This window comes from Phaseolus vulgaris, chromosome 8, assembly GCF_051622355.1.
Source record: "Phaseolus vulgaris cultivar YP4 chromosome 8, ASM5162235v1, whole genome shotgun sequence".
NCBI classification, from domain to species: Eukaryota; Viridiplantae; Streptophyta; class Magnoliopsida; order Fabales; family Fabaceae; genus Phaseolus; species Phaseolus vulgaris.
Genome location: NC_143505.1, coordinates 3,558,797 through 3,580,673, shown reverse-complemented (window position 1 = coordinate 3,580,673; position 21,877 = coordinate 3,558,797). Strand labels below are relative to the sequence as shown.

At 29.5% G+C, this 21,877-nt stretch overlaps 2 protein-coding genes across 3 annotated transcripts; one reads left to right on the top strand and one right to left on the bottom strand.

Annotated features, from left to right (window-relative positions):
* Nucleotides 1-4,224: 4,224 nt before the first annotated feature.
* LOC137825991 (amino acid transporter AVT1I) lies at nucleotides 4,225-14,327 on the top strand. Of its 2 annotated transcripts, XM_068631819.2 has the most exons (4): nucleotides 4,225-4,470; nucleotides 12,723-12,888; nucleotides 13,026-13,636; nucleotides 13,750-14,327. In XM_068631819.2, the coding sequence occupies exons 1-4, from the start codon at nucleotides 4,375-4,377 to the stop codon at nucleotides 14,263-14,265; spliced, it is 1,389 nt and encodes a 462-aa protein (XP_068487920.1). In that variant the 5' UTR covers nucleotides 4,225-4,374; the 3' UTR covers nucleotides 14,266-14,327. The 2 variants fall into 2 exon arrangements, with proteins under 2 accessions (XP_068487920.1, XP_068487921.1); XM_068631820.2 differs by lacking the exon at nucleotides 12,723-12,888 and having other exon boundaries at nucleotides 4,232-4,470.
* A 3,247-nt stretch (nucleotides 14,328-17,574) lies between these two features.
* FTSH6 (FTSH protease 6) lies at nucleotides 17,575-21,138 on the bottom strand. The gene is made up of 5 exons (XM_068633044.2): nucleotides 20,023-21,138; nucleotides 18,951-19,491; nucleotides 18,507-18,820; nucleotides 18,131-18,371; nucleotides 17,575-18,047 (listed from the first exon to the last, which is right to left on the bottom strand). The coding sequence occupies exons 1-5, from the start codon at nucleotides 20,607-20,609 to the stop codon at nucleotides 17,706-17,708; spliced, it is 2,025 nt and encodes a 674-aa protein (XP_068489145.2). The 5' UTR covers nucleotides 20,610-21,138; the 3' UTR covers nucleotides 17,575-17,705.
* Between the last annotated feature and the right edge of the window lie 739 nt (nucleotides 21,139-21,877).

The window sequence follows — 21,877 nt, the reverse complement described above, 5'->3', positions numbered from 1 at the left end:
GTATTTTCGTCTTTTTAGGTAACTACTGGATCCATTAACTTGAAATTGGGCAACAATTCAGCAAGTTATTTTGTACAAGGCTATTTCTTCCTGCACGCTAACAAATTTCTTCCTGCACCTAACAAAATTCTTCCTGCACACCATTATTTTCAAAAAGACTGTTTTACCCTTTAAAAATGATTTCCAGAACGCATTTTATTAATTCTGGATTTACCAATCTGAAAATCAAAAAAATATATTCCAAAAAGATTTTTTTATCTTCGGATTTCCTATTTTGAAAACACTCTTTACTTATGAATCTCTTTTCCAAAAATACTTTTTGCTTACGGAACCCCTGTTCCAGAATCACATAAAACTGTAGATACTTTTGGTATTTTAAAAAATGTAGGGGTGCAGGAAGAAAAATGTAGAGGTGCAGGAAGGAACTCCCTAAGTACAGTTGGTTCACGTGGGCCTTGAGCAGAAATGTAATATTTATTTTGGTGCATTTTACAAGTGTTTTTTTCATAATAAGATTACTATGGGCACACCTGATCTTCTACCAAAATCACTCCCATTTCAAAATTCTCTCATTAAAACACTACTTACGTTTGACACTCCAACAATAAAACAAAAACAAAATTCTTATGTCTAGTTTTGTCGAGATAGATAACGAAACGACGTTTGTACTATATATCTAGAAAAGATCTTGTCGTGAAATATAATGAACATGTAAATCTTGACAACATTTTACTAAGATATACAAAAGAAATTAAAACATCATCATTAGTGGAAATAATTTTCAAAATATACAATAAAATTATAAAATTATTTACAGTGACTAATTTAGAATATAATAATAATTAATAGTTAAAATTTTATAATTTTTTTATTAATTTTTTATTAATAATAGAAACTATTTAGTGTATAATAATTATTTTTTTAAAATTATTTGTTGTTTAATAATTTTCTTAAAATAAAATTTGTACAACTTAATAAAAAATTCTGATTTTTTATATTTAAAATTTTTGTTTCATTCAATATCAATATTAAAAATGAAAGTCAAATGAATATTGTTTAAGTAAGGATATTATCTCAAGCATGTATATTGATCTCGTTAAGGCGTTATCTCCTCATTTAATTAAAGATATTATCTTGATAAAAATTAATTATATATTTTTTAAGAAGTTTTGTCAAGATATACTTAAGCAAAGAGTACCAGTGATATAAAGTAACATTTTAATATTTTAAACAAAAATCTCAACTTAACTTTTAAAGGTTATTTTAATGTTTAGTGTATTATTTTACTCTTAATTTAACTTTGACGTGATTGTAAATGAAAGTGTATTTTTGTGAAATATTGATTTATGTATGTTTGGCATTTGAATGTAATGAAATTATTAATATAATTGTGAGAAATATGGTTATTAAGGAGGTAATCTAATTTTGTATGAATATATGTATGTATTGATATATAACATATTTTACTAACAAACTCAAATCATATGTAAAGATATAAAGCCATAAATATAGTAAGTTGTCTCTTATATGTTTTATATATTATAGAATATTATTTTTATTTTTATTTTTTTATTTTTATTTTTTTCTCCTAAATTAAATGTTTTATACATCTTTATCAATAAACTAAAAATTCATTTAACATGTATTTATATTTTTAAATATAGCATCCAAATAAAAACAAATTATCAGCATAATACTCTCTATTTTTTTATTAACTTTAAATCTAAAATCTGATTAAATAGAATAAATTTTGATGTGCTTATATATTATAATTTGGTAATATATTTATTTTCATAACAAATTCTTTTCAAACGAAAAACACATCCCACTTTATTTCAACTTTCTTTCTTTATTAAGCATGGACCTTAATATGAGAAAGATTATTTTTTTTAAATGTTCTCTCATTTGTCTGTTTATATTTTTTAATAAAATGAAATTCACTCAATCCATAAAAAAATAAATAAAAAGACTCCTAAAATTAGTAAAGTAGTAAAGGTTATCTTAATAGAGAATGATATAAACCTCCATTAACAATAAACCTTCCAAGGAAAATATAAAAATCTCAATAGTCTAGATGTCTAAGATACTGACACCATAACCATATTTTCTCAATTTAGGGGATGTCAGACTTCTACTTCAAAGGACGTTGTTTGGGATACAATTTGGGTCGGTGTAGTGAGCGAAATTTGGAAACATAGGAACTCTGTCATCTTGAATAGGGGAGTGACAAATGCGGTAAAAGTGTTTTGCTTTGGCGCAAGTAAAGGTTTGATCTTGGATTTATACAAAGTCTAGTTGTGATCCCTTTTCTTACTCATATTGAGTTCTGAATCCTTTGGACCATATGAGTATGAGGATGATCCATTAATGTTTTTTTTTTTTGCATTCTGGTAGGCAGCTCTAGCTAGGAGAATGGTAATGTTAATTATGTATAAGGATTGGATCACTCCTAAAGTAATTCTCATTTATTGATTCTTTATTGCTGATAAAATAAAAAATAACCACATCCTCCTTTACCCTTTAGAGAGAGAAAAAAAAATAGTGCTCTAACAAAAAGAGAGGTCTCTGCAAATGAAAATTTAGATTTGAAGGGTCATCCTACCAAAGATATGCATGTGATAGGGCTAATGCATCACTTAGGATAAGAAATTCATGTCTTGAAAAAATTGGATATTGTCCATGTCCATATTTTAATATGAATCATAATAAAAATTTATTTCCAATCTAGTATATAATTGTTAAAAATGATATTGATTCTTAAATTAAAAAAATCCATATCATTGCTATCCTGTTCAAAACAACCTGTTTTTTTAATACATATTTTAACTCTATGGATTTTAAATATTTATCTATGAATGTTTAGGTCATACTTAAAAAAAAAAACAAATTTAGAACAATGTTAGTAAACTCATAAAATTCATTGCATGACAATAAATAAATAGGCAGTGATATTTACTTTCAATCCATTACAAGAAAATAATTAAATAGAAATCAATTTTAGAGATAAAAAATAATAATTAGTTGTTAAAGTGACTAAAGTAGAGACATTTAAAAATTAAAAAAATTATTTGTTTCTAAATTAGTTTCTATTATTGATAAATAGTTTCTAAATTGGTAGTTAAAACATTGATAGTTAATTAGATACCAATTTAGAAATTATTTATCAATAATAGAAACTAATTTAGAAACTATTTATCAATAATAGAAACTAATTTAGAAATTATTTATCAATAATAGAAACTAATTTAAAAACTATTTATCAATAATAAAAACTAGTTAAAATTCATTGTCCGACAGTAAATAGGGCAGTGAGGTTTACCTTCAATCCACTACAAGAATAATTATTTGCTATAATGACTAAATTAGATATCATTTTAGAGACTAAAAATATTATTGATTTTTAAATTAATTTCTATTATTAATAAATAGTTTCTAAATTAGTATTAATTAGAAACTATTTATCAACAATAGACAATAGTTTAGAAATCAATAATTTTTTAGTCTCTAAAATAATCTATAATTTAATCATTATAGTAACTAATTAATTTTTTTATCTCTGAATTAATTTTTATTATTTAATAATTTTTTATTAATAATTATTATTTAATTAACAATTTATTAGCGTAGCCATTGAATGATACCGAGTTTTTTTTGTCTTTTAACACTTGATGATAGTCGTGTATGCCTACTATTTTCTTTTGACAAATCTTTTCCGACACACATTACTCCATTTTTCATTCTTTTTCTTTGTCCAACGAAAGACATCCACCTATATTTCTGAGGCTGATAATAGTTTAAACTTGTACAGATCTCACCTTCAAATGTTTTATTATAGAAAAAATATTAAATAAAAATTAATTTTAAAGATAAAAGATAATTAATTATTATATTTATTACATTCTATATTATTTTAGAAATTAAAAAATTATTAATATTCAAATTAATTTTATTATTAATAAAATTTATAAATTATTAATTATAATTTAAGAAAATATTTATATATATAATTTGTCTAGAAAACTTTCATTTAAAATATTTCTTAAAGAAGAAATATAAAAAAAGTTTCTTAATTTGAAGTCTAAAAGTTATAATGTTAGTAAAATTATGAGTATGAAACCATTAATCTATATATAAATTAATATTCATTTATTGAAAAGGGATAGTTTATTCCTTTGTGTTTTATTTTGTCGTGTATATGGCGAATTTTATTATAACAGTAATGAGAAGAAGTGAATAAGTGGGCAAAAGACAGGGCAGGCTGCAAACCTAATACTCATACTCTTTCACCACAACTGTTCGAAATGGATGGTGGCGACAGCAACCTAAGCCATAACCTTAATATTCCCCTAATCCAAGACCAAACCCAACGCTGCCATGAACGGAACAAAAATCCTCAAACAGATTCTTCAAATGGTTATGCCACCACATCTTTCCTCAACACTTGTTTCAATGGACTCAATGCTTTGTCAGGTACTTACTATCCTAAATTTCATAACCTCATTCAATTTTTTTCTGCCCTTCTCGCTGTTTCGCATACGTGCAGATTTGGTTTTTTATAATCTTTTTTTAGTTTGCCGTTCTCTCTCTATATATCATATGAGTCCTCATTTACCAGAATATTGTGGGGATGGTGGTGAATGAATAGCAGCATGACCTCCTATTGCTTTATCGGTTTTTAAGTAATTGTGCCCGAAGTAACTCTTTCGGTTTTTAAGTAATTGTGCCCAAAGATAAAGTAACTCTTTCATAGCGATCTCAGATCTAGAATATTTTATGTACTTAAGAATATGTGAACTCTTAACTAGTGTGTGATATGTCTTTTTTTTTTTTGATATATACTAAAATCTTCGTCCTATCTCTTTTGTTTCTAACCTTGTTATTGATATAATTCAATAATAAATGTTGTCTCCTATTTAAGGTTAATTATTCGAAATCCCTTAATTTGTGCTAATACAACATTAATGTCTTTAAATATGAATATCGGTAGATGGACGAACTGCTTATATGCAATATCGAGCTCAGCCTATGACGCTAGAACCCTATAGCCTTAGGCATGAACCCACTCACGTATCTCTCAACCATGTCTTACCATACTTATTACTCCTACAGTCACGTCATTGACAATTTTCCTTAATTACTTCACGCTTCCTCTTCTTCACTTTCATTACTCTAACCTTTTGCGTGTCTATTCCCAACCTCGCATCTCCTCTTCTTTCAATCAGCTGATTCGTGTAGTATAAATATAACATATTTTCATGTTAGAAACATATAATTAGGAATCATCGTCCATCTGCATTTGACCAAGTTCATGCTCGACACCACGCAGGGTTTTCACACACTATCATGGTTTTCCTGAGTGGATCGAGTTCATTCTCGGCACCATGTAAGGTTTTCTTGCGGTCATGGTTTTCTTGAGTGGACCGAGTTCATTCTCGACACCATGCAGGGTTTTCAAGTTGTCATGGTTTTCTTAAGTGGACTGAATTCATGCTCGACAACATGCAGGGTCTTTACGCTGTCATGGTTTTTTCAATGGACCGAGTTCATGCTCGACACCATGTAGGGTCTTCACGTTGTCATGGTTTTTTTGAATGGATCGAATTCATGTTCGGCACCATGCAGGGTCTTCACCTTAACATGGTTTTTATTGGATTGAGGTCATGCTCGACACCATGAAGGGTTAAGACCCTAACATGATTTTTTCTTTTGATGAATGGACCGAGACGATCCCCTATAAATTGCAAATTGTCGTAATCACTTCACCCAAATGATAAGGCACGTTCAAAACGGGATTTCAATTAGAATTGGCTCGGTGGTGGCGAACTGTTCAAGTGTCGCAACATAGTTCTTTTATGGATGACGTCTGTGTTGCCTTTTGGAATAAGTAAAATTTTACATATATATTGTGGAGGTAGGAAAAGTTTTACCTGCCTAACAGTGGGTGCCAGATTGTTACAGACAAAAGTCTTGCCGATCTTAGACCTAGAACATTCAGCGGAGCCAAGAATATGTGAACTCTTAAATAGTGTGTAATTTGTCTTTCTTTCTTCTCTGATATATATTAAAATCCCTATCATATTTTTTGTGTATCTAGTCTTATTATTGACTTAATTCAATAATAAATATTACATTCTTTTTAAGAATAATTATTTAAAATTCTTTAATTTACATTATTATAATATTAATATATTTAAATATGAATATCAATAAACAATGTCTTTATACACAACATTAGACTCGACGAGTAGACGGAATATTTTAGCTTCCTAACTATTTTAGCTTATCAATTATTGATTAGTCCTTAATTAAATGGTTTAGAAGGAAAAGAAAACAAGTGACAGGTTGTCCATTGGATTATTTGTCAACCTTTTCTTCTTCCTGTCATCACGAGAAGATTCAAATTCAAATCTCTTTTTACAAAAGTGGAAGATAAAGTGCGGCGCAGCCGGAGACTCTCTTAGTTTGAACAATGTTCGCATGGAGAACTTATTACAATGTTTGGTAGGTTGAAATAAAAGTTGTTTTTGATGAAGAAATAAAATAAAAATATTTAATTTCAAAATGATATTTATTATTATTATTATTATTATATAACAAAATGGGAATCAAGTGATGAGAGGGGAGAGTTGCTTAGATTAACTACTTGCTTTTTCAATAAATTTCTTTGTACTTAGATTTTCTTGTTTTTACCTTTTATTTTCTATCGTCCTTTATTTTTGTAATAACGAACATATATTGTAGGTACGAAAAAAAAAAGATAGAGTAAAAAATAAAAATATTTTATTTCAGAAAAATAAGGAACTGAGAAAATGAAAAGGAAAAATTATAATGGATTTGAAAGAAAAAGGTAGATTATATCAATAACATTACTCTCAATAATAAATACATTTTTTTCATTTGTTTTTTCTTCGTACATTTTTTTAGAGACCATTTGACCTTTTAATGTCTTAATTTTTTCTTTTATATGAGTATATGATCAATTATGTCTAAGGCACTATAAATTGTACGTCTTGATAAATAAGAAATTTTTTCTTATTATAGACACATAATCGATAATATTTAAGTATAATAGAATATTCGTTTTTCGGAGAATAATTTTTTTAATCAATCATATCACTACATACCATCTATTTTTTGTTGGTTCTTCTTTAATTAGTGAGTTCTCATATACCTAGGAAATCTAATAGCTTTTTTTTTAAGTTTTTCCACCACCTAAATGTGTACTCTTTTTTTTTTTTTTTCTATTTTTCCAGCAAGTTCATTCCTTACAAAATCCCAACTTTTCTATCATAGAAACTCCCATCTTACAAAATCAAATGTGTTTTCATAGTTTAACCTGATTACCAACCCACTTCTCTTTTTTCTTTTTAACTATTTTAATACCTTGTTGTATACTTTTCAACTCCTTCATAAATGTTTTAGATAATGGCATAGAGTGACCTCTAATATATGATTTCAAAACAGGTAGTGTTAGTTGATTAATTTCAATTTCTTTCTCGGATTAGATAATTGTAATAGGTTACTATTTTATTGGCATATGGACAAAAAATCCTTCAATTAAAAATTGCTTTAGAATTGATGGAGAACCTGATCAAAATAAGAGCAAGTAATTTCTTTGATCATTTATACAAAACATAATTGGTGCAATTACACAATTAAATTTTTATTTGATTTCAAATTAGAGTAACTAATTTAAAGTTTTTAAATGAGCGCAAGTTGTTTTAATAATATGTAAAATCAATTTGTGTGTAATTTTTCATTTTTATTTTTTTATGATAATTGTATGAAGTTATGTTGACGTGTCACAATTTCATTTTAATCACATGTGAAGTTATCTTCATGTGGTATGACTTCACAAGTGAAGTTGTGATCTTGTATTATTTAAAAATACGTCTTCACCTCTTTTTTTATGTGTTTCGGTCCACATTCATGTGTATGTCAATTTATGTATGTTAGGTAGAGAACTATGCTACAAAGTGGCTGGATATATGATTAGATTTGTAGTGAATTGTGTGCCTAAAACTCTTGCCTTGCACATGGGTTCTCCTTAATTAGATCCTTAACTACGGGAGGTTATGGATTTGAATTTTTCAAAATCTATCCAGATCCATATTTATTTTAACTATATCAAATTTATTTGAATTTTTTAAAATTAACTTTAGATTAAATTCATTTTGTCAATTATATTAAATCTATTTTGATATGGACATGGGCCTAGGTTGACTCGACTTGGATCTAGACCTGGATCTGGACTGACTCGGCTTGACCTAGACTTAGATCGACTACACTCGACTTGGTACTATGCAACTCAGCTTAACATGAGCCTGAGCCGACTTGACTTAGGCCTGGGTCGAATAAGCTCAACACGAGCCCGGACCCACTTGACTCGACATGGACCCAGGTCGAATGAGCTCAACATGTGCCGAGCCAATTCGGTTTGACATGGGTCCAGGTCAACTCGGCTCGACATGATCCCGGGTCGACTCAGCTCAATATGGGCCCAAACTGACTCGACATAGACTAGGCACACTCAGATCGACAGGGTCCCAGATCGAATCGACTCAAAATGAGCTCGAGTCGACTAGGCTCAATATGGGCTCAGGTCTACTCGGTTTGACATGGGCCTGGATCGGCTGGACTTGACATGGGCCTGCATCGACTCAACTCGACATGGACTGGATTGATTCTGCTCAAAATGAACCCAGACCAACTTGACTTGACATGGATTAGGTCGACTCGACTTGACGTAGACCCAGGCCGACTCGACTTGACGTGGACACTGATGGAAACCAAGTAGAGGATGCCCAAGCCCAAGAAGGGGCCCAAGCCCAAAGAATCACTAGGAGCATGGCAAGAGCTTTGGGACAAGAGTGTCAAAAGATGACTCTTCTTATTTCTATTGTATAGTGTAGGGGTGCGATATTAAATAAATAGGTGTGAATGTATTAGAGAGAGTCACATTGTCCATGTGACTTAGGAGAGTAAGTGTAGGTGTAGTTTTTAGGAGGTGTCATAGTAGAAAAAGGTCACACCTCCCATGTGACTTGTTTTTTGTGGGAATTTCAAATGAGTTTCATTTGAATTTTCCCACCTATTTTTCAGCACCCTCACACTATAAATAGAGGTGTGGGCTCTTGTAAAATTCAGAATTGGAAATTGGATATAGAGAAACTCTACTCAAATTGAGAGAGAATTATGAGTTTTGGTTTCTCCTTCTTCCATAGCCTTATCTTGTGTGCCATTGGAGAGCTTCAAGTGGCGGCTTCCTTTCACTTATCTTCGAACAAGACTCCAAATGGCGTGATGCAGTTCCAAATTCTCAATCCAGCCGAGCTTCATTCCATAAGTGTTCATTCCTTTCTTCTCCAATTTCAATTTCATTCGGTAGTTTAGTTTTCCTTTATTGTTCTTCATCTTTCCATCGATTGGTTTGGTGTTCTTATGCTATTCAACACTTTTCTGTTCGATTCCTTGTTGTTATGGTTCATTTGTGTTTAGTAATCTTGTTCCATGGATGTTTACAAGGAGTTAGCTCTCTTATTGAGTTTGGATCATCATTTTGGAAAGCTATGTCTCCATTGATGACTCCTTAAGCTTCCTTGATTTCGTTTCTGTTTTCAGCTTGTTGTTTTGATTTCGTTTTTTTCATTGTTTAAGCACTATTAGATCCTTGAATTATTGTTTTCATTCTCATATAATGTTGAGTTCAAGAGTTTAAAAGGTTCTATGTTCAATCCAACTCATATCAGACACGGGTCCACTCGGCTCGACGTGAGTCTAGACTAACTCAATCTAACCTAAAATCTATTTTAAATAATTCAAAAATATATTTAATTTATATCCAATTAAATTAATTACACTTAAAATCTAAAAATACGAATTTAAATTTAAAATAATTTTATTTAAATAGATTAAAAATAATATGAATTAAAGTAATTATGAATTGAATTTTATAATTTGGATTTTTGTGTATCCTTATCCTTAAGACACTATTTTTTCTTCACGCGTGAGGTGAATGAAAACATGTAATAGTTGCACATATGTTAAAGGTCTCATGTAAGGCTATCAAGGTGATGTGGGCCGATACACAGTCCGCTAATAAAAATGCAATAAATTATTACGTTATACATATATAATATGGCAATTGCTTCCTGTACGATATGTGTGGCTGCATCCAATTAAAAGTGAAAGGACGAAAATACCCTTAAAAAAGGTACACATAAAAATATTTTGTTGATTTTTTTTTCAGAACACAATAATTTTTTTTAAATAAATTTTTCCATAATGTATTATTTTTAATTTTGGATTTTTTTTATCTAGAATGGGATTTTAATTTTTGTTTCCAGATTTTTAAAACTCTTCTAAATCTACTTTTCCAAAATGCATTATTTTCAATTTTGGATTTTCATTTCCAGAATAAAGGGTATTTTCGGAATTTTCAATTTGTGTTGGGTGCAGGATAAAAAATGTTGGATGCAGGGAGCAATTGCCATATAATATTAATAATTTATGTGTATAATATGCAAGTTGGAATTATTTCATGAGTATTGGAAATGATTTTTTGCTTTTATCCTTAATATTTGAGGAGTTATATTTTTTTTAACAGAGTTTATGTTTCAGAGTTTACGTGAACTAATTGTTAACACTCTTTTTTTCAAATACTTAACTTCTTTGTAAATAGATGAATGTCTAAAAGAGTAATTTTTTATGGAATTAACTTTTAGCTCCTTAATATTTTATTGTGATTTTTTTTGACAATTTTTCATTTCAAGTTATAAAATAAGTGTTTTCTTTATAAATGTGTATTTTGATAAAGTATATGTAATATATTCGTACTTATTTTAAGTTCATGTTTTAAAAAAAATTCTTGTGAACTGGAAAATATTAAAAAAAAAATTATTACTTATTTTAACTTATTTAATTATACACAACTACTAAATTAATTCATAAAACTATTTATTTTAACTTATCAAATTATTCACAACCATAAAATTCACACGAAATTAAAGTTGTACAAAAATAACACATTGTAATGTTAAATAAAATATATACGATTTTAGTCATTTTTATTCAACATTAAAATCATATTATTCATCCATAACTTCAATTAAACATAATATAAATTCTAATCAAAGTTATACATACCATGCAGAGACATTAATTTTATAAATCTTTTTTATCAACAATAAAATAAATAAATAAATAGGGTCCAACCCTTATACATAAATACCTGACAATAACTCTTAGAACGACTGCCTACCAGTTTGTCAAATGGACTACCTGACCAACACTACCCAACATTACATAATTAATCTCATACAATCCAAAGGATTTAAAACCCAACTAGAATACGGGCAATAAGAAAAATGAGATTTTGGATGAATCCAAGACCATACCTTAACTTGCACCAAAGCGAACACCTCAGACACATCTGCCACTCCACTATTAAAGATTACCGAGTTTCTAATATTCCAAATTTCGCTCACAATGCCAACCTAAATTGAACCCCAAACGTTGTTAATCGAAACAGAAACCTGACTCATCTGAATTGTGCAAATTTTATAATTTTTTAACCAAAATTATTCTATAATGACATGAGCTTTATCTAACCTGAAATCGTCGTCCCAACGAGTCATTAGTTAATAAAAATAAATTTGTGCATATCTAATAATAAAGCAAAAGTGCAGAGGAAAAAACTTGTTTGATAGCGCATAAAGTAATCTACTTTCATTTCACAACTTTTCTTAATAATATAATAATATTTTGATAAAGTATGAGTGGTCCAGTGCAAATACCCTCAAAGACGTCACTTTCAAACATCCTAAAGTAAGATACACATGCTCATGCTTACTAGTTAGTGCTTAATCAAGTGGGACCTATATTTTACTAAAAAGCTCTTACACGTTATAGAATAGTCAAGGTATATATCTGATCTTTTCCCACTTGAGTCAGACAAGGAAAATGATAATTTCAACTTTAAAGTTGTATTATTTTCATATGAATTTAGAAATAAATAAATATATATAAAAATGGTATCTAATTAGCTATCAAGTTTTAACTATCAATTATTTAATTTTTAAATTTGGTACTAAAATTTTAGTTGCTAATTAGATACCAATTTAAAAATCATCTAACAATAATAAAAACTAATTTAGAAACCAAAATTTTTTTAGTCTCTAAAATAATCTCTAATTTAGTAAATAAAATAATTAATTTTTCTTTTCAAGTGTCTCGAATTAAAAAAAGATATATTTTAAGTAGGAATTTTGTTGTATCCATCAATACATGTTGAATACTACTAAATATATCTTATTAATTATTTTTAGTATTTTAAAAATAAGTATAAAATATATTTTTTTTGTTTATAGTAAATGTTTTTTTGTGTTTGAGTCCTAGGTAGATTAGATTGCTGATTTCACTAGCTAGACTGGGAAGTTAAGTTGAAAAACCCGTTTAAAATAAGCTAAATACTCTTAAACGAGTTAGAAAACAAACTCATATTGGGTAGGGGAAAAAGACGAGGGTATTTACGCGTGGCCCATGTTTTGCATTAGGTCTTTCTGAATTCGGAAATATAATAAACGTTTTTGTGACCTTTGGAAGTGGAAAACAACTTCAAATTTGTATGTATTTATTAGACCAGTTCTGAGAGCAAATTCAATCCACTCCAATATCAATCATTCTTACATAAAAAAAAAATTCAACTTCTCTCTGATCAACAGCTATATCAGATCTTGCACAAAATGTCAAAAAAGCTCTCGTACAATTCTTCCTTGATCGCACCTTTGCTTCACAATGATGAGGAGAAAGCCATAGCCTCCCATCCTTCTGCCAAAAATACTGTATCCTTCTTTCGTACCTGCCTTAATGGACTCAATACAATAGCAGGTTTCACTCCCTACAACTTATTGAAATAACATGTTTCTTTTCTACTTGCTTCAACCTAGACATTCTGTTATATGTAGAAACATAATCTAATATATATAAGGCTAATGTTTTGTGTGCGACTTTGGTTTAATTTCCAGGTGTTGGCATTCTCTCAGTTCCATATGCTCTTGCAACAGGAGGCTGGTTAAGCTTGGCTCTTCTGTTTTCTATTGCCGCTGCTGCATTTTACACGGGCCTTCTCATTAAACGATGCATGGACAAGAACTCAAACATTAGAACCTACCCTGATATAGGTGAACTTGCATTTGGAAAGACAGGAAGGCTAATAGTGTCAGTATCCATGTACACCGAACTCTATTTAGTTTCAATAGGATTCTTGATTCTTGAAGGTGATAACTTGAGCAACATGTTCCCCATTGGGGAGGTTCAGATAGCTGGCTTAGCAATTAGTGGGAAGCAATTCTTTGTGATAATGGTTGCCCTTATCATCTTGCCCACAGTTTGGTTGGATAACTTGAGTCTACTCTCTTACTTATCTGCAAGTGGAGTCTTTGCTTCTGCTGTCATCATCCTTTCAATAACATGGACTGCAACAGTTGATGGAGTTGGTTTTCATCATAAAGGAAGTACTCTGGTGAATTGGAATGGTCTCCCCACAGCTGTTAGCTTGTATGCCTTTTGTTACTGTGCACATCCTGTGTTTCCCACATTGTACAATTCTATGACAAACAAACATCAGTTCTCTAACGTAAGTACTCATGTTTGATTTGAATTAAAGTGGTCCATATTATCCTATCTTCAAGTAAAGAGTGTATGTGTCTTTTATGTAATTAATGAATTTAGTTTTTGTGAACATTGCAGGTCCTGCTTGTATGTTTTATCATAACCACTGTGGGTTATGCATCCATGGCTGTAATTGGTTATTTAATGTTTGGTGATGAGGTTGAATCACAGATAACATTAAACCTGCCTCTGGACAAAGTTAGCTCAAAATTAGCAATATACACTACCTTGGTGAATCCCATATCCAAGTTTGCTTTGATGGCAACACCTATTACAAATGCTTTGAAAGATTTGCTTCCAAGGACGCACAAGAATAGGTTGACCAGCATCTTAGTAAGCACAGTCTTGGTAATGAGCACTACCATTGTTGCCCTTGCTGTTCCTTTCTTTGGGTCTCTCATGTCCCTGGTTGGAGCCTTTCTAAGTGTCACAGCTTCTATTCTGCTTCCATGCTTGTGCTACTTGAAGATTTCAGGCACTTACAGGAAATTTGGGGGTGAGACGGTAGCCATTATCATGATAATAATGGCTGCTATAGTAATGGCAATTTCTGGGACCTACGTCTCTCTCATGGAAATAGTCCAACATTTGTAAAGGACAATGCATGGTCCACTCTCTTAACTATCAATTCAAGAAAAAAAAATATTTTTGTAACATCACTAGAGTGTATAGAGTGTATATAGCTTAAAAGTTAAAAGTGTCACTAAAAAACAAAATCATTAAATAATAATTAAATTTAAAAATAAAAGATAATGAATCACTATATTAATTAAATTAGATATTAATTTAAAAATTAAAAAAATTATTAATATCTAATATAATTTTTATTATTAAGAAAATATTATAAAATAGTTTCTAAATTAATATCTAAATTAACTACAAAGTTTTAACTACTAATATTTTAGATTTTAAATGAATAGTTCACTACAAGAAAATTATAAAATAAAAACCAATTTTAGAGACCAAAATTAGTTGTTATAGTAACTAAATTAGAGACCATTTTATAAACTAAAAAAAAATTAATTTGCAAATTAGTTTATATTATTGTTAAATAGTTTTTAAATTGGTATCTAATTAGGTACTAAAGTTTTAACTACCAATTATTTAAATTTTAAATTTGGTAGCAAAAACTTTAGTTGCTAATTAGATACCAATTTACAAACTATTTAACAATAATAGAAACTAATTTAGAAACTAAACATATTTTTAGTCTCTAAAATGGTCTCTAATTTAATCGCTATAACAACTAATTATTTTTGTCTCTAAAATTGGTTTCTATTTCATTGGTTAAAAGACTAGTAGAAACTAATTTAGATCACAAGTAAATAGTAGTTAAAATTCCTTTGTAGCTAATAGGTAGATACCAATTTAGAAACTATTTTTTAAATTTTTATTAATAACAAAAATTATTTTAAATATCAATAATTTTTTAATTTATAAAATGATATTTAATTTAGTTATATTAATTAATTATTTTACTTTTAAAATTAATTTTTATTTAATGGTTTTTTTTAGTTTGATTAGAAAGTAAGTATTAGATAGGTTTGTGAATATTTATTTTTTACAAACAAAATAATGTTTTTTATCGGCCAAGACAAACCAAATATAATTAATTATTTAAATATGGAAAGTGCAAAAATTTGGAGAGAAAAGGCTCATACGTGTAACAAATATGTATTTTCAGTATAGTCCCTCCATAAGTTAAGTGTGCCGTTAGTGGAATACATGAAAAAGAAATGGTAAAGTTAGATAGAAGAAAGAGGTGTAAAATAGGATTTACTTGAATAACAAACTGAACATATTTAAAATAGAATAACTAATTATATCTAATTCTTCGTTACAGTAAATTTTTGTTCTTGGTAAAAAAAGTCTATCAGCAAAGTGAACAATGAGCGTGTTTTCATGTCAGGTTCACATCAACTTTCTCTTTCAACATGAATCATTCAAAATGTTAAAATAATTTTTAAAATTAAAAAAATTAAAAATGATTAAAATATTATTATTTAATAGGATGTAAAAATCATTTTCCTTACTCTAATTTTCAACGGTTCTTACAAAAATGGATACTTTTAAAAAAAAGTCATACTCATAAAAACGACGTTTAAGAAGTAATATTTGCGCACGACTCTAGTTTTCATGATTCAATTTTCTTAACTAAGAAGTTGCACATGCAAGCAGTGCTTTCCTTTTTTGTACATTTTCATTGAAGTTGTGTTAGGGAACATTTTTAGAATTTGTTATTTTTTTAATTACGTAATTTTTGTCATACATATATTGAAGTCGTGCTTCAAAGGATATTTTTTAAATTTTTTTTGGATGAAGTAGTTTCTACTGGTTAAATTCCCTATCTAACACTATTTACACTTTTATTTTCCTAATTAGCACCCTTTTGTTTTTATTTCTCTATCTAGCATCCTTTTATTTTTTATTTTCCTATCTAGCACTATTTTTAAAAATAAAAAATAATTTATTTATTTTTTGATAATTTTAATTTTGAATGTATTAAAAAATAAATATTTTTAATTTTTAAAATAGTTAGAAATATAATTAATAAATAAAAAAGTAATAAATTTAAAATGTTTAGTTTAAATTTTTTTTTTAAGAATAAAGAAAATAAAAAATTAAAACCTACAACAACATAAAAGTTGAATTTATAAACATAAATTAGTATTTATTTTTATTATTATTGATGATGTAATCATGTTAATTTCAAGTAAAAAATACATGACATAATTATAAAAAAGCCAAAGTCAATTAGTATTAATTAATAGTGAACACACAAATAATATTGAAGTGTGTACCTTAAATGCAAAATCCTAAAAAAAAAACTAAAACAAATATTACACTTAATACTTACAAATGAGAAGAAAAAAATGCAAAAATAAATAAGTCTAGAAAATAAAAACAACAACAATAAAATAAAAACAAAAAACAGAAATGAAAAAAGAATGACAGAAAAAAATAATAACTAAAAACATAAAATATATAAAATAAAGGTAAAACAAAATAAGATAACGATAAAAGATATAAAAAAATCCAAATAAGATAAATATAACAGATATAAGACGATACTAAATAAGTATATGCAAGGAATCCCCTCTTAGCAAGAACAAGAGATGGCACTTACTTCCTTAATAGCAACTGCACTAGGAAAATAAATGAAAGATGATCATTCATTTAATATTTTCTTCAATGGTATAATTAATGACGAGAATTGCACAATCCAGTAATGTTGGGACAAGTTCTTTAGGTGTGTCTTGGTGTTTGACAATATGAACATTTTTTTTTCGATCATGTTGTTCTCTTATGTCCATATCAGTTCTTATTCAACTTGATTTTTTTATATTTATGTCTTGTATTTTTTACTTGAAATTAACATGATTACATCATCAATAATAATAAAAATAAATATTAATTTATTTTTATAAATTCAACTTTTGTGTTGTTGTAGAGTTTAATTTTTTATTTTCTTCATTCTTAAAAAAATAAATTTTAAACTAAATATTTTAAATTTATTATTTATTATTTTTATTTTGTAAAAACTCATTTTTTATTCATTAATTATATTTCTAACTATTTTAAACATTAAAAATATTTATTTTTTAATGCATTCAAAATTAAAATTATAAAAAAAAATTATTTATTTATTTATTTTTAAAATGTTGTTAGATAGGAAAATAAAAATAAAAGAGTGTTAGATAGAAAAATAAAAACAAAAGAGTGTTAAATGGAGAAATAAAAGTATAAATAATGCTAGATAGGGAATTTATTCGGTGTCTACCAGCATTTTTATTTTTATTTTTTAATTGAAGGAACTTCTGTTTTTTTTTTTTCATTTGTTTTATGTTTTTTATTTGAATAGATAATCTAATTAATTATTTAGGGTTTAGGGTAAGTAATTATTTATATGAATTTGTCTTATCCCAACTTTTATTGATACATATTTATCAACAAATAGCATCAAAACTATAACTTCTATACTCATAGTTATGTTACAAAGCTATCGATATTCTTCTCTGTTACTTGAACTGTGCTTATGCTTCGATCATTTCCCTCACAGGAGTTCTGTCTATATTAATAGAAGAAATATCAGTGAATTCTGATAATAGAGCTCTAAATTCATCTCCATTAAGGGTTTCCTTTTCAAGTAGCACATCTACTAACTTGTCAATTGCATCACGGTTACACCTTATGTGATTCTTCGCAATTTCATATGCTCTCTCTATTATCTCCCTCACTGAGTTATCAATGTCTTCAGCTAGTTTCTCTGACATTGAGTTCCTAGCCAGGATCCTAAGCACCACATCACTACTTTGCACTCCAGGATCAATCAATGCCCATGGCCCTATCTCTGACATGCCAAACACTGTTACCATCTGTTGCAAAAATCATAACAACTTTTCAGCACAATGGCATTTCTAAATCTCCCATTTTCATATATTTTGTTCACAATACTAACCTGTCTTGCTATTTGTGTAATTTGTTGCAAGTCCCCAGCAGCTCCAGTGGTTATCTCAGTTTCACCAAATATGACTTCCTCTGCTGCTCTGCCTCCTAAGCCTCCAACTATTCTAGCAAAAAGTTTGTTCTTAGAGATTAGAGAAGAATCTTCATCTGGTATGAACCATGTTAAACCCCGGGCTTGACCTCTGGGAACTAGAGTGACTTTCTGTACTGGATCATGTCCTGCGGTCAGTGTCCTACACAGAGTAAACCGTATTGACCTTCAATTTTTCTATCAACAATCGTATTTTATGTAAGCATGTGCAATTTCATGGTAAGCCACAAGAGTTTTGTTTAAGTTTTCTATTAACATACGTATTTGATGTACTTACGCACAAACAGCATGTCCAATTTCATGGTAAGCCACCAGAATTTTGCTCCTGCCATCAGTCATCTTGGTTCCTTCCATGCCTGCCACAATGCGATCTATGGAGTCATCAATTTCTTTGATTGTGATCTTATCTTTTCCTCTTCGACCAGCAAGAATGGAAGCTTCATTCATGAGGTTTGCCAGGTCTGCACCACTGAATCCTGGAGTTCTCATGGCAATGAGACTAAGAGAAACATCCTTGTCAAGCTTCTTGTTGTTACTATGAACTTTCAATATGTCTTCCCTCCCTCTTATATTTGGTAATTCAACAGTGACCTATAGGAACAAGAACAATTGTAAAACTAATCATTTATAAAAGTCACCCTGTGATTTCTGATAAGTTGAATATATAGAAAGTAAACTCATTGTCAAATATGAAAAATTTGATGAGATTTTATTATTATACCTGCCTATCAAACCTGCCAGGTCTAAGCAATGCTGAATCAAGAATTTCAGGTCTGTTAGTGGCAGCAATGACTATAACGCCAGTGTTTCCAGTAAAACCATCCATTTCAGTGAGCAACTGATTCAGTGTTTGTTCTCTTTCATCATTTCCTCCACCTATACCTGTTCCTCTCTTCCTTCCTACAGCATCTATCTCATCAATGAATACCAAACAAGGTGAATTTTGCTTGGCCCTGTTGAACAAATCCCTCACCCTTGAGGCCCCTACACCCACAAACATCTCAATGAACTCTGATCCAGATAGGGAGAAGAAAGGAACCCCAGCCTCTCCTGCAATTGCCTTGGCCAGCAATGTCTTTCCAGTCCCCGGAGGCCCTACCAAAAGAACCCCTTTGGGAATTTTGGCTCCAACGGCAGAAAATTTCTCTGGGGTCTTCAAGAACTCAACAATCTCTTGGAAATCTTGCTTGGCTTCATCAACTCCTGCTACATCCTCAAATGTAACTCCAGTATTTGGTTCCATCTCTAACTTTGCCTTACTCCTGAAGTTAATATGATCAAAGGAAATAATGTTAAGTTGCACAGTATACTAGTTTATGCCTATGTGGAAGTGAAAAACAGTTATGCAAGAGTATGTACTCCTTTTAAAATCATCATACTAGCATAAATGTTAACATTGCGAAGTAGACTTTAAGCTAACTCAACCCTTTGACTTTAAGTCTAACTCAATACCTTAACCCTTTAACTTTAAGTCTAACTCAATCCCATAAAACCGACTCATTGAAATTGAGATTTGCAGTCACTTATATACAATGAAAGATTCTAATCTCTAATCGATGTGGGATCTCTAACCCCGGTTGAATGAATTGAGTTCTTGAATTATAACAAGTTTGATTCAGTTCTATGTTTAACTGAACCATCAATAGCTTTACTTAGCATATATGTTTTCTTGTTTCCTATGTTAATTTTTTAGTCAAAAAATAAGAAGGAAAATTAGAATTAAGAATACTGAAAGCCTCTGCATGCATGCCCAATATTTGCTGGTTGCTACACATACTTATTGCTAGTCATACCTTCCTGGTCCAAAGGGCAAGTTGGGGCCACCAGCAAGATTATTAGTTGATGTCATCATGAGTAGAGAACCAAGCAAAATCAAGGGAAAGGCCAAGTTTCCCAACAAGTCAAGTAGAGCAGGCCACCAACTAACTTCCAAGGGATAAGCAGCAAAATCAACATTTTTATCCTTCATTTTCCTGATCAAGTCCTGAGGCAAACCAGGTAACTGAATTTTGACCCTTTGGATTTTTTCCAATGTTGGATTATATATCTCTGCAATAGCAACTGTTCCATTCTCAAAAAGGTCCACCTTCTTGACAGCACCTTCATCCAAGTATTGCAGGAACCTTGAGTAAGAGATTCTGCTTGATGTGGAAGCAGCTGGGCTCTCAGGCTCAGCTCTTGTGGGTTGAGCAACAGAAAGTCCCAACCCAGTAACAGCAGAGGATAAAAGCTTCCTCTTGCTGATGACTTTGTTATCTAACAAAGATTGTTGCAATGATTTCTGTCTGTGGTTGGCTTTTGAGAGGTGGGGGTCCTTGGAAGGGTTTTGAGGCTTGTGGAACAAAGTGGTGGAAACTGACAAACATAGAACAGGAGACATTTTTTAACTCTAAGTGCTCACTAATTTGTTGATTGTGTATTTGCTATTTAGTGGTGAAGTGTTACTGCAAGGGAGTGATGGTAATGCACCTTTCTTCAGTGGCTTGATTAGTATGCAAGAATTTATTTGGAGGGAAGGAGTAGAGTGTGCTTAAAAAGTATAGCGAACCTTCGGGTACCTTAATTTGTAACTTTGTTTGACTAAGGTTTTTGTTCAATTGTCCAGTTTTTGGTTCAGGAAGGGTCTACTATGTTCTTGTATCTCTGGCTACTTCGTTGACCTTTCTTGAAAAAGCGAAGGGAGAAGATGGTTGTAGAAGATATCATAAATAACAACACAACCACACACTTGGAAGAACCGGAATTGGTACCGTTGATTGATTGGACTTGTTATACACCAAAATTATTCTATGTGAATTCCTGCTTAAATGTTCCCACCAAATAAATTGATATACTTTTGTTGAAATCATGGGTATGGTTTGAAATATGGTTCGAAATGAAATCAAAATATTATAGATTAAATGAAAATCGAATGAATGTGAATGGAAATAGATATATATGATCTATAAGTTTGTACAAGACTCTATAGAATTTTATTGTAATAGACAGTAGTAACTGAGATATTACAATTATAAATTTAAATTTTTTTATTATAGTTTAGACTCCTTCAGATTTTTCACATTTATTAATTTTTTTAGTAAATTTTTTTATTAGTTATTTGTTATTTGTTATGTAATATTTTATTTATTTATTTTTATTAGGTGTTATTTTTTTTATAGATAAGTTTGTATTATAGATAGATAGATGAGAGAAACCCTTACATTTTATTCGTCTTATTATGAAATCAAGGTATTGTTGCCAGTTTTCTCCATAGGTGTAACTTCACTAGATTTTTTTTAATAAAAACTCAACTAAAAATACCAAATTCATAATAAAAAACTTAAAAACTCAATTAAACCTTATCTCACTTAAATATATTCGTTCTAATTTCTCAATACACTCTTCATTATTGGATAAATGTTATGTTTGTCCTTTTAAAAAAGCAACAATCAACTTTATTTTGTAAAACTCACCTAAAGTTTTTCAATAATAAAAAGTTCATCGCTAAGATTTTTCTTATTTTTATTTAGAACACATATTCCCGAAAAAATACGTGTTTAATATAATTATACGTTTAAACGAATCTAAAAAATATTTAGATAGATCGGTTTATGCTTTAAATTATTAAAACATTTATTATTTGATCTTTTACAATTTATGTAATTATAA